At 42.5% G+C, this 13,914-nt stretch overlaps 1 protein-coding gene across 7 annotated transcripts in view; it reads right to left on the reverse strand.

Annotated features, from left to right (window-relative positions):
• CHERP (calcium homeostasis endoplasmic reticulum protein) overlaps positions 1-13,914 on the reverse strand; it is a 196,202-nt gene that overhangs the window by 176,354 nt on the left and 5,934 nt on the right. For all 7 annotated transcript variants that reach the window (XM_085638368.1, XM_085638367.1, XM_085638366.1 and 4 more), the window contains exons 2-3: positions 2,302-2,475; positions 584-765 (exon numbers count right to left, since the gene is read on the reverse strand). In XM_085638368.1, coding sequence (XP_085494494.1) covers positions 584-765; positions 2,302-2,475 — 356 coding nt within the window. The remainder of the gene's footprint in view (positions 1-583; positions 766-2,301; positions 2,476-13,914) is intronic.

Genomic DNA, 13,914 nt, shown 5'->3' on the forward strand with positions numbered 1-13,914 from the left:
ACACGAAGAAAATAGTGCCAGAAGGAGGAATGCCAAAGAATACCATAATTGTAGCTCCTAGCACATTCCATAATTAGCTGTGACTAGGTTTACAATGAGCACCTTGCACAATCTGTTCAACAGAAACATTACAATTTAAACTTTAAAAAGAAAGGCCTGTTTGCCTATTCCAAGATCTGGGCAATCAGACAAACCACAGGATGATAGAGTAAGTAAGCTCAGAAAGTGAGAAAGCAAACACTAAGAGAGGCAACTAATTAGTGGTATAAAGTCCGCCAGCAGGTAAAACTTATTCAGACTCTACAGTAAAGTAAAGAGGGCAGGGATCCTGCCATCACCTCTGTGAACGACCGTGAAAATTAAAACTGTGTCAACTAAGTTACATGTGTGTTCAGCAACAGTAGGGTGTGCAGCTGCAAAATCTTTATGAGCGCGAAATTATTATTTCATTACAGATTTCAAGTATGGTACTGTATTACAAGTGTTAACAGACATTAACCTTTTTCTGACACATACAACATAACAGCATCATACTGAAAACAACTCCAGAGACTTCGGAATACTGGTGTGCTAAAAAGCCTACCTGTTTCGCGGCCTGGAGCTGCAGTTCCTGTTGCTGCAGGGTCCACTGGCTTTGCTGAATGAGCTCTTCTATGGAGCCATTGCCTACGTTAGGAAGAATTGCCATCGGTGGAGGAATAGCTGGTGGTGGTACAGATGAGATCTGCACGCTGGGTTCCACATCTGGGTTCTGCTTGCACAGCACTTGTGTAAAGACAACAAATGACAAGCAATCAAAACACATTCAAGTAACTAAAATGCTAGCAAAATGCTTCAACTGTCGCTATACCCATGAGAGTTTGTAAATGTGTAAGCATATCCAACAAGACATATTTACAAAGGGCATTAGCACAAGAACTAAGAACTATGTTGGGAATTTAGAAACAATATATTTCATACAAAGAAAAGTAATATTCAGAAACATATATACGTCTTTTCATTGCAGCATAAAGTAAAGTGACTACGTTGTCTATTGTGACATTGAGGAATTGTCTTTGAAAAAAGTGTTTCGCTAAAGATTAGAAAGGATTTTGCCTACAAGTAAAGCCAAAATCATATGAGTAAACATCTTAAATAATAGAGCATTGAAGGGTAAAAAATATAAAAATTAAATGTTGAATGTCTGGTCACAGAATAGGGATTCAAAACATATTTCCCACAAACTGCGTTTTCAATCAGTGCGCCCAGATGGCTTTACTTTGTGCTCGGGTCAAGCTTGATGCAATTAAGAACTAATAATTCGAATATTGGATATATTTGCAAGTTTTGGATGTCAAAAACTGCTCTGTGCATACTGCAGCAGCAGACTTGCTCCTGGGGAAGATTCAGAGCATATCTTTATTTTTTTTAAACACAGAATAATTTATTTTTTGCATGCCACAACGACACCTCAGTGAAAATACTGCTTGAACACCCTAGGTCATAACAACGGAAGGATGTTTTTTTTATTACCATGTGAGAAGATTCTTCACTCAGAGAACCTGGTTTTCCACCCTCTTGTGTAGTTTAGAGTACACCTGACACACAAGCAGCACGTGTCTCTCAAATTCATCTATGGTAACCGCCTAGTGACAGGATCTAGTCGCTGCCTTCAGGCAAGAGCTGATCTGCAGGTTGAATGTATATCAAACTGTCCGGAAAAGGACTAGGGTGGTAGCAGGCAGATGCTGGTTGAAGCAATCTTTCAGACAAAGTAGCTCCTTTCTCAAAACATTCACAAAAATGGAGACAAGGGACCCCAGGAGAAAAGGTTGCTTCTAAAAAATGTTGCAGTTGAGCCACTTCAAAAGCACCATTAATCAAGAAAGTCAATCCACACCAGCGTTTCAAGGTATTTCTTCAAGCACCATTCATGAGAAGAGTGTCAGGGGATGCCTGCATCATGTAGGCATGCTTTACAGATGCAAATTGTTAGCCAGACCCACTACACTACCCTGTTAAATGAGTGGAAAGAACAGACTTTGATTGATCACTACTGGCAGAAACGAACTGCAACTTCACTGTTCTTTTGGATCAAACCCAAGAAATAGGTGTGAATGTGAGGCTTTCATTCCTTTCTTCTAGTTAATCTGTTGAAATTGTTTATGGCACATTGAACATTTTTATTTAATTTAACAAACTGAAATGGCTAATAAAGAATAAGAAATCTGCTTAATTATCAACTGTTCAGAAGGAGCCACGCCAAAGCATATTTAAATAAAGCAAAGAGATATAAACACTGATCTCAGAAATGGTACTCACATTGTTGTTGCTCCCACGTCAGCCGGTACTTGTAGTAGGAGTAAAAATCTCCACCAAAGAGAAAGGAAAACTTGGGGTTGTCCTTTTGTTTCCCCATCGTCATCTTCTCAAACTCTGGTCCATTGCGGGCTACAAACTGGGCCAGCTTATCTATGACATTGCGCAACTCCTGATCTGTAACCAAGGAAAAGAAAGAAATCCATCATGTGGGTGATACCAATCACATGCTCCAAGACTAATGGATGCTGAGCAGAGGTCATTGCTATGTTACGCTGGCAGCTTGTTCACCCTAATGAGTTATCAATTCCCCTATTACTGGTGGTACAAGTTACAGCGTTGAAGCCTGAACGTTTCACTAGTTGATAATCTTGATCTGCAAATTCCTTGCTTTCCCCGGTAGCACATGCCATCCTCATTCTGCAAAAGTCCCATAAGTTTGCATTTTGCTTCAACGTAGCTCTTGGGGTAGTTTCTGCTCTCTGCATAGTGTAGTTACTTACCCAATGTACCCATCTCGATCATCAATTTTTCAAAAATATTTCTATTTTGAGGTCCCCAAGTCTAGAAAACCCTTGAATGTTGATCTAACAGCTAAAGTCAAATTAATTACTGGATTGTAAGTACCCGCACAGTTTGCGATAGTGATGTAAACTGTTGTCCTAACAGGTTCAAGATCATTAAAACTCCTTAGGCTAGCTCAGACTGACTACGAAAACAACTGACCGTTTATTTATAGCGATAAGAGGGAAAAGAGCGAAAGCAGTTTTATAAAAATAGTGCTTGCAAATTCCCTTTCCCTGCACCCACTTTTCCACTCTGGAAAAAAAGTTTTACTCCGGTCCTTGTCAGGAGTAAATTTTCCACCTCTTTCAGTATGGGAAGAGATCGCAAAGGAGTTGTTGAATACAGGCGAACATGCTTGATTGTGGATACTCTCAGATTCACAAAGTATTGCAATCCTGGAATTACTGCTTTCTATTTCCAACTACTGTGTGTAATCTTGAGGAAGGTGGCAAAATCAGAACCAGGCTAGAATCCAAACCGTGATAAGAGCCCTACCATAATCAGAGAGGCTTTTATCAAATTCTGATATAATATGGATGCTGTTAAATTTGTCTACTTACTGCATGGCACCAAAAGAATAAACAAAAAGATACGTGGATTATTTAAAAGGACAAGTAGAGTACGGAAGCATCCTGTCCCTAGGACAAGTAGATATTTTTAAAAATTCCATTTCCTTGTGCATGCTTCTTTGTGGCTTCCTTTTCTCGTGACATCATGAGGAACCTGAACTCACCCTACAAAACAGTCTGGTCATTGCATCTTGCTGCAGGAGACAATTTAAGTTATGCAGCACTTTGTAGAATAGGACTGGCATAGCTTATTTTGCGCTACATTGTCAGTTCATTTTGGGAAAATAATCGAAAAAAAGTGGAGTCTTTTTCTTTATTCCACAAGGAAAACCATAAAAGTACACAGTAAATATATTAAATTTAAAATAGAATCACATGTCTTAAAACCCACACCTTTTGTCTAAACAAAGAAAATTGAGCATAGGAGCACAGGCTATCTAAACTTAAAAACAACAAGCATTGGCATAGCCAATAGGTCTCGCTTTTGAGACCTTATAAGTGTTTAGCCACACAACAGTTGATATTGTTGCACCAAGGATATAGTGCTGCATAACTAAATACTTATAAGGTCCCAAAAGCGAGACCTATTGGCTATGCCAATGCTGGTTTACTTTTCTCCTGCCATTTGTGTTTATTTCTATATCCAGACCCGTATGTAGAAGAACTCTATGCATTTGAAATAATTTCGGACCTCGTTACCCAAAAACAGTTTTCCCCTGGCCAGCACTCATCACTGACAAGGTAGATTCCAATTGATTCCAATTTAGGTGTGTGTATGATATATATATATCTTTTTCTTCTTTAGAAAATCCCTCAGTCTAATACTGCAAGTCAGTTTGCAAATATCAGCTTGCTTTTTAGCGCATGGATTTTCCCACTTGGTTGTTGGCATGAATGAGCCAGGGCAAGGGTCGGTCTCTAGGCCAGGGCACACTGTGGTCTTGGCCCAGATTACACCCATTCCTACTCTCCACAGCTGTGCCAGCAGCCCCTGGCCTCCAAGACCAAGACGGAGGACACCTTGTGAGCGTCCGTAACCCACAACAATTAACATTTCAAGAACTGCTTCCTGCGCGTGAAGGAGGAAAAAGACACGCTTTGTTCCGACGCCGCTACAAAGCCAATCTGAAAGCATTAGCCGTCTGCGGATGCCAAGCCAGGCAGATTCAGACAGATAGGATGCCAGGAAAGCCTCAAACTGGAAACCGGGAGGAGGGCGCGTATCAAATATGCCTCTGTCCAACAGAGCCTAATTAAAGTTCTGAAGGAACGCATGGCTCTTTTTTGAGACCACACACGGCGATAGATAATGGTGTCGAAAGTACACCGCTGTATGCCTGCCTCCCCGTCACTTAATGACAGCTGGTATCATTTTACCGCAAAACATCACATGGACAGGAGAGGGCCAACTCCCTTTCCGTCATTGGCTTTTAATAAAACCATTACACTTTGGTGTTACTGATTTATAAGCTCACTGGCTGCCGTCGCATAAATAAATACTTCCAAAGAACGGTGCGTAATTTGCAGACTGGGTTCGCCGGGAACAAAACGAACAACGTCAGCTCAGTGGCAGAGTCTGGCCCCGTCTCTATGGAGGGCAATGTTATGCAGCGACCCCTGAATTTTTCCTGAATGAAGCAGTAGGTAGCAACTGCTGGGGTGCCAGTTAGAAGGGGTTTTCTTGGTTGGAGGAGGGTGCAGTCTGTGTTTATGTGAAATTAATTTTGAAAGCAGCTATAGCGCCCATGGTATGAGCTTACAGCAAGCGCTGCAAGAAGAGAAGAACATTCATTCACCCACCTATTTATTGACCTCTCTCTTCATGCTTTGTAGGCAAGATTTAAATGTCAGAAAACAACCTTTGTGCTTCTTTGCAGGGCCACAGCATAAAACTCCGCCGAAAGGAGTAAACATTTAAAGTTCGCCTTTGTGCATAGACACGTTTCGAAAAATGTAAACTGTCAGAGAAAACATATGCCCATAGGTTGCCCTGGACAGGGTTTGATTAGGTGACAATTCCCTTGCTTTACAGGGGAGGGGATAACCACAACTACACAAAGCACTTTCCCAAAGAGCATGTCAGGCAGGACAAAAGCAATTAAACAAAACAGTGAGCGCCCACAAAGTGAACGCGAACCTTTGAAATAGGAAACCAAACAGATTGCGCTAATTGGAAACAGGTGGCTCCTGCGCGCCGCAGCTCGCTCCCGCAAATAGTGTTACAAAAGTGCAGACCAATTCCAAAAGGTCATCTCATAGAGCAGCGCTTGCGCACTGCGTTAGGCTCCACCGAAAAACCTCTCTGTTCCACTGGCCTCTCAATTGGTAAGCCACCAACAAATGGACTAAATGAAGACGAAACATGGTTAATAAGTACCAATGGTGGGTAGATAAAACGTCGTTCAGATACGGCTGCATGTCGCAAACTGGGGGAATAGATAAACATGAAGTTATTGAGCTCTTCAAGATGTTGAGTCGATTCTTCGCTGCCCGCGCCACCCCAAATAATCATAACAAACATTTTCTGAAAATTTGTTAAGAGGTATAGATTTCCCATAAATTGAGTGAAAGTATTTAGGAGATACTGCAATGAATATGATGTACAGACCAAAACAACAGTGTCATCCACATACATCAGTAGAGGAATTAATCTCTTGCCAATATTGGGTATGTCCAGATGTGGGTTGAGCAAAAGCTCCTTCAGACCATTTAAGCACAGAGAGAAGAGAAAAGAAGCCAAAACACATCCTTGCTTACCCTACACCTGACAGAAAAGCTTTTGGTGCATTCACCACCTGGGCCATAACAGAGCCTAGCAGAAGCGCTCAAACAGATATTGGACATTAGATGTATAATTCCAAAGAAGTTAATATAGTCCAAAGTTTGCTATGGGTGACACAATCAAGCACACTGCTAAATTCCATAAAGCCTAGGTAGAGAGCCCCATTTGACCCTGATATATTTTACTCTTATCAGTTCGACATTAAGGCACTGCTTGAAAGAGCCAATAGCCTTGCGGAAGTTGTAATGTAGATAATTGAGCATTGAATTACCTACCGCCCCGGTTTCGAGTCCTTATGAAAGCACCCTGCCTAATATTTAAACAGAAGAGTCGAGGAGGGCAATGGTTTGCTAGCACGCAGGCTGGCCTTATCGCCCTTCTTGAATATAGGCATTGTAGTAAAGTCATTTTTTCCGTGGCATAATGGGAGAACTGTCCAAAATTGCATGGGGCAGTAGATTGAAAACAAGCATTGGCATAGCCGATAGGTCTTGCTTTTGGGACCTTATAGGTATTTAGTTATGCAGCACAATATCCTTGGTGCAATAACATCAACTGTTGAATGGTTAAACAAGCATTGGCATAGCCGATAGGTCTTGCTTTTGGGACCTTATAGGTATTTAGTTATGCAGCACAATATCCTTGGTGCAATAACATCAACTGTTGCATGGTTAAAAACGTATAAGGTCCCACAGACGAGACCTATTGGCTATGCCAATGCTTGTTTTTAGAGGCCTGGCATGCAGTTTTAAATGAAACCTGGTAAGAAAGGTGCCAACCCGAGGGGCAAGGTCTAGAGAGAAATAAGATAGGACGAGGGGTGAGATATAATGAGATAGCACAAATAGAAAGGTGAAGCACAGAATGACAGGTCAGGTAAACAAAGTAGAGAGGCAGGTAGAGCCGGTGGGATGAAAAATAGAAAGATGTAGAGAGTAAAGAGGTGCAGATGAGGTAGAGAGATGAGGCTAATACAGAGGAAGGGCGAGGGAGAAGTAGAGAATGGTGAAATAGGGAGAGAGAGACAGAGGTATGACAGATGTATTAAACGAGCGAGACATTGGAAGCAGAGAGAGTGAACGGAAACAGTGAAAGAGATAGAAAGATGAAAGCAAAGGGAGTGATAGATGGAGTGGAAGAGGTAGAGAGAGCATTGTAGAGAGAAATACATACAATTATGGGAAAGGTGAGGGAAAGAGGACATCAATAAAAAGAGAGACATAGAAGGCCAATAGGTGAGGTAAATTGAGAGGCTAGATAGTGTATGAGAGGTGGGGAAGAGAGAGATGAGACAGCGAGTTGTGAGGCAGAGAGAGAAATGAAAGAATGGTAAGGTAGAAAGAGGCATGCAAGAGGTAGAGAAAGGTAAGGTATAGATGGCAAAAATGATAGAAAGGGTAAGATAAAGAGAGATGAAAGAGAGAGAGAGAGGAAAGAGAGATGAAAGAGAGAGAGAGAGGAAAAGAGAGATGAAAGAGAGAGAGAGAGGAAAAGAGAGATGAAAGAGAGAGAGAGAGGAAAAGAGAGATGAAAGAGAGAGAGAGAGGAAAAGAGAGATGAAAGAGAGAGAGAGAGGAAAAGAGAGATGAAAGAGAGAGAGAGAGGAAAAGAGAGATGAAAGAGAGAGAGAGAGGAAAAGAGAGATGAAAGAGAGAGAGAGAGGAAAAGAGAGATGAAAGAGAGAGAGAGAGAGAGAGAGGAAAAGAGAGATGAAAGAGAGAGAGAGAGGAAAAGAGATGAAAGAGAGAGAGAGAGAGAGAGAGGAAAGAGAGAGAGAGAGAGAGAGAGAGAGAGAGAGAGAGAGAGAGAGAGAGAGAGAGAGAGGAAAGGAGAGAGAGAGAGAGAGAGAGAGAGAGAGAGAGAGAGAGGGAGAGGAAAGGAGAGAGAGAGAGAGAGAGAGAGAGAGAGAGAGAGGGAGAGGAAAGGAGAGAGAGAGAGAGAGAGAGAGGGAGAGGAAAGAGAGAGAGAGAGAGAGAGAGAGAGAGAGAGGGAGAGGAAAGGAGAGAGAGAGAGAGAGAGAGAGAGGGAGAGGAAAGGAGAGAGAGAGAGAGAGAGAGAGAGGGAGAGGAAAGGAGAGAGAGAGAGAGAGAGAGAGAGGGAGAGGAAAGGAGAGAGAGAGAGAGAGAGAGAGAGGAAAGGAGAGAGAGAGAGAGAGAGAGGAAAGGAGAGAGAGAGAGGAAAGGAGAGAGAGAGAGAGAGGAAAGGAGAGAGAGAGAGAGAGAGGAAAGGAGAGAGAGAGAGAGAGGAAAGGAGAGAGAGAGAGAGAGAGGAAAGGAGAGAGAGAGAGAGAGGAAAGGAGAGAGAGAGAGAGAGGAAAGGAGAGAGAGAGAGAGAGGAAAGGAGAGAGAGAGAGAGAGAGAGAGAGAGAGAGAGAGAGAGAGAGAGAGAGAGAGAGAGAGAGAGAGAGAGAGAGAGAGAGAGAGAGAGAGAGAGAGAGAGAGAGAGAGAGAGAGAGAGAGAGAGATCTTGAGGTAGGATCGGAGAGAGGTGGCAAGTTGAGGTCATGAGAGGTAAGTGTTGTGGGGAACTGAGGTTTATTGAAAGAGAGGTGTGACGTACAGAGAGAGTTTAAAGGTAGAGCAATAAAGTGGTAGGTAGGTAGCCATGTATAAATAGACAGGTAAAAAGGGAGTGTTTAGGTAAAGGAATAAGACATGGAACAGAAAGGTGCGGCAGAGAAAGAAATGTATTGGGTGGTATAGAGAAGTGACAGCTAGTCACAGAGTGTGGTATGTAGAGAAGTAAGTTAGAGAGAAGGGCAGGGATTTAGTCTCTGATCAGGTAAAGAGAGAGTTAACTTACAACAAGAGAGGGAGAGATGAAAGAGGGAAATGTGAGTAGAGGTGGGAGGTAGAGAGGCAAAACAAACAGGAGCTAAGAGTAGGTTAATGGGAGGCAGACAAAGCAGAGAGGGAAAGAAGGGTTAGCAAGACAGGGAAATGGATGAAAGAGCAAGATATGTCTCATGACATATCAGTCAAATATCAGCTTTAAATAGATTTTAGTAATTCAACCTTTTTTCTCCAAACTTCAGCATGTGAGTTTTGAAAAATAAGCATCTTTTAATATTGCATGATCTGCTCTCTTCTGGGAACCGCTCCTTATTACAGCCAACCATGGACTGCTGTGCCTTTAAAATAAGGGCACACTGATCCCATTCTTCTCCCTTCCATCTCAGTTAAATAGTTTACACTGAATGGGCTGAGAAGCTGAATAGAAACTAAAAGTATTTGATAAAGCAAATAGTGTTCAATTAACTCTATGCAGGTGTAGGAGCCGTCTCCCACCAAGTAGAAAGAACTACAAGCATAATAAACACGGTAGTTTTACATTCAGCACACTTACCACGGTTTCCGTTTTGAAAGTGGCAGTCTACTGAACACAGACTGTGGATTCATCCTCAACAATCTAAAATATCCCAAGCAACAAGTCTATATCACAACACGACTGAGAAGCAGGGCCTTGCACTCAGACCATTTCAAAGAATAAGACATGAACTACCAAAATGACCATGGAATCACTCAGCATCCGGAAACTTTCTTGTGGATTAATAATACCCCATAACAGGTGTTTTTCAAATAAGCTTTCCTCAACTAAGCAATAACCTCTCTTGCTTCATAAAAGAGATTTGTCAGTTTAAGAGATAATGTGAACAAATCATTAAACGTAGTAACAGCAATCCCCACTGGTTCAATATGCCTTCGGCTAATGCAACTATGCACAGTGGCTGCCTTTTCAAGAAACAACTTTCTAAAATATCCTCCTGATCAGGCTGTTGGAGAAATGATGGGAGTTAATTTATATTAGAGAAGAGTCAATGACTGACCGCATCCATCTGAGTAAGCAAATAAAGGGGCTAAACAACAAACAGCCAGCATGGGACAAGTGACAGACTTCCAAGTTACAATTAGGTTTCAGTTGACGAAATATGTACAGCCTGAGGAAAGTCACTCACCACAAATGTCGGGACCTCTGAACTTTAACTTCTCCAATGCGCACCAAATAGTTGACAAAGTCTCTTGCTACATTGCTCTGTGCATCTTTTTTGCTAGTAGAATTGCCCATGCCTGTGTAGTTGAACCCATCCACGCGTACCTGAAGTCCCATGACAGTCTTTCCTTAACTTAAAAATGTATTTAAACAAGCCCGGGGTCACAAGAAGAAAACCAAATGAAAAGCAGACAGCCTTAAAAAACAAGACGCGCGGCCGCGAGATTTGCTCTGTGGTGGGAGAGGGGCACCACAAGAAAAGCCAGATGGCAGAGTGACGCCAAAAGGAGTGGGGGACAAGACATGTGCGAACGTTAATTGAGGTGCGCGCAACGACTAACGGCAAAAGCAGGCTGGCGAGTGGTGTGCGATGTGTGCGCACCATGACGAGAGAGGAAAGCCAGATGGCGCCTCTGTTCGTCATTGTGCGCGTAACCGCACACTCTATGCAAGCAAAAAGCGTGTGGTCGGACTATTAACCCCATCAGCGCGGCGCGGATTTCCGCGCCACGCTGAAGGTTGCGTGCGCGGGCGGGGCCATGACGGAACGGTTCCGTCATGCGCACAGCGCAACCGGCGTGCATGACGGAACCGTTCCGTCATGCGCGTCGAAGGGTTAAAAGCCCACACACCAAACGTCTCGCCGAGCAGCGCATGCGTTGGCTCAGGCGAGACCTAAAAATACATGGATTAATATAGGTCATTAGTGCAGACCTTAGATTGTTTGTGAAAATGAGCGATGTGACCTGCTGTAGGAAAGTTTGCCAGTTCTTCATTTGTAGCAGTCCAGATTAACAGAGATGCTCTCTCTCTAGAGGGAACCTTCTTGTGCTTGCCCTCATCCATGAGGTGATGCCCAAGGCAGAGGAAGTCAGAAGGCCCTGATGGGGCAGGAGTACAATATTATCAAACTGCATCCTGCAAGGGCTTTGTGGCGTGATCCACTGCCAAGAGGCCTGTAGCTCCCTTATTAGCTGGTCACCTTAAACAGTCTCTCTCCATGGCTGTCTGCTACCACTTCACAAAACAGTGCTACCCGGCTATGGCAGATACCCTCACTGTGCCACAAATTCAGAAGTCCAAGAACGGCATGCTCTGGGCCACAGTACTGCCACAGACTCCATATCACTGTTCAGTAGGTCAGGTGGAACATTACACTTCTGACGTGTGGTTTCAACTAGGAGTGTCTTACTTGAGAAAATCTTTTCATTAATTAAAAGAAAGTCTGAATGATTGACTGCCAACGCTAATTTGGAATAGAGGACATCCATTTAGCAAAATCCTTTCACGAGTGAGGCCACCGTGTCTGGACATACCCAACTCTCCTCTGAAGATCACCTGTGAATCTGGATCCAAATAGTACTAACAACATTTCATTAGGTGCAACAGTCTGAAAACTTTTTTGAAGAAGTGTCATAATGGCCTAGTGCAGCGTTGCCACTGCCCAATCGTATTTGGATTCTGGACATATTATATACCAGCCATAATCCTGGGCTTATCCACCTGGGTCTTTTTTGCCACTCCACATACTTGGACTTTCCATGTCCTGCTCAGAGTACCGTTGCCAGTCACTACAAAACCTGTCCAGTGCCTTCTTTTTTGTTTTCCCACAACCTCATTCTCTATTCCTCTCCAGTTCTCACCTCCAATGATCCTTGTAAGAATAACTTCATCCGAATCATACTTTGCTTTGAGTGGTGGATGTAATTTTCATGCTTCTGAATCACTAGTTCACTCGCCCACCTCTCTTTAATCAGCCTCCTTTCAGGCTGCCAATAATCATCTGTACCCCTAAAGGTACTGTCAACAGACCCGTGCAATCATTGTATTGATACACATAAGGGCCATGTTCATCACAATTTACTGTGATATGCTCTAATATTGCTACAGTAATATTTGTGAGTCGCCTTTTTTTAGCACTACTAGGCATGTTTGTTCTTATTGGCACATTTGATTCTAATTTTTGTTGGTAGAGTTTTTTGCCTTACTTTGTAATGATTTATTACTAAATTTCATTCATTTAGTTAACTTGCGTCACTCTCATGGTTATAGGGACCATTACTCTTGGACATGTATTACGATACGCATGGTCCCTGGCGATCCCACAGTCTTATTTTGTTCTATACTATTTGAGAAATCACTAAAAGAAATAAGGAAAGATTTTGATTGGCTAGCAGATGAGGTGGCTTACAGATGTTATTTCCCCACATGTAATCTTTCTTCAACATTAGGAAGGGTGATTGTATTGTGAGGAAATACCTATTCAAAAGAGGATACGAAAATAATCTGTCTTTAAGTCAACATTGAAATCATCCATTTACCGAATAGATTCACCCAGGACTACTAGAGAAACGAGCCTGAGGGTGAGTTTAAGGCACCAGATGTGGTCTGAAGGGGACAGTAGATGAATTCAAGGTTTTACATGTAGATGGTGGAAAAAGCATTTTAATCCAAAAGGGTTTACAAAGGTGGCTGCTACACTATTACATTAACATTTAGCACAGTTACAAAAGACAAAATCTCACACACTTTTCCCAATCCTATAATAATAAAGACTGCAATAATTGTCAGGTACCAGATTAGTCAAACACTAAGACTCATCTAAGCCCGTATTCTATTACAAAGAATATGGAAATTATAATTATTTAGGAAAGCATGTTTTAATTGCTTTTTCTTTCTTTAAACTACAAACAGGACATTAAGTAACATGACAGTCAAAGTTTTGTGCCGCTTAACAGAGTTATTAATCTGACACCACTGTCCCTACTGAGTACATATAGGAATGAAAGATTTTTATCCCCCAAAGGGCAAATGGGAGGAGATGGAAATTATCACTGAGCAAAGTTTTACACTGCGAGTTAAGCAGCCTGATCATAGACATGTGCAGACTGTCTTTTCTACACTGGGCACTCGGCGCTGCCACACCGTTTAGGACACTGTTGAAGTCATAGACAAATCAAGGCCCAATCAAAGATTCCCATTTTAAAAACGGTCTTAACTGGAAAACCCAGGAAGGCACTCCAACAGCAATAGAAAACGGATGGATAATATGCCTACACAATAAAGTGAAATTCTGCTGATGTGGCTAAAAATCTCCCACAAGCAATTGTAAAATGTCTGTTAAAACCATTCGTAGCATTTACTGTATTATGTTTAAGTATGTAACATCAGGGCCATTTTGGGTGGCCAATGTGGAGCTGCTGGCTCAGACAAACACTCCTCGTAGCTTCATACTAAGAATTTGGATAATTTAGTCTTTGCTTGATTTTTCCAATTTGATCCATATAGGAATCCATTGTATTGTATTGTATAATTTCTTGTAAAGCGCTATCTGCCACCCTACGGGTATCCTGGCGCTGTGAGACATAACCACATGAGACAACACAGAACGAACTGGCCAATGGACAGGGTTAGTGCCCTACTATACCTGACGGAATAGCCAAGTCTTTAGATCTTTCCTAAAGCCTAACAGCGTTTTGGCCTGTCGCAGCTCTAGGGGGATCTGATTCCACAGGCGAGCTGCCGCCGTGCTGAAAGCCCTGCCTCCCATCCTGACATGCTTTACTCTGGTAACAACTGCCAGGTTCTGACTAGAGGAACGGAGGAGTCTTTCTGGTTGATACCATGAAAATCGTTCCCGCAGAGGTAACGGGCCAGAATTATGTAAGGCCTTGTAGACCATAACCAGCGACTTGAACTCAATCCTCT

This window comes from Triturus cristatus, chromosome 12 (assembly GCF_964204655.1).
Source record: "Triturus cristatus chromosome 12, aTriCri1.1, whole genome shotgun sequence".
In the NCBI taxonomy this organism is placed as follows: Eukaryota; Metazoa; Chordata; class Amphibia; order Caudata; family Salamandridae; genus Triturus; species Triturus cristatus.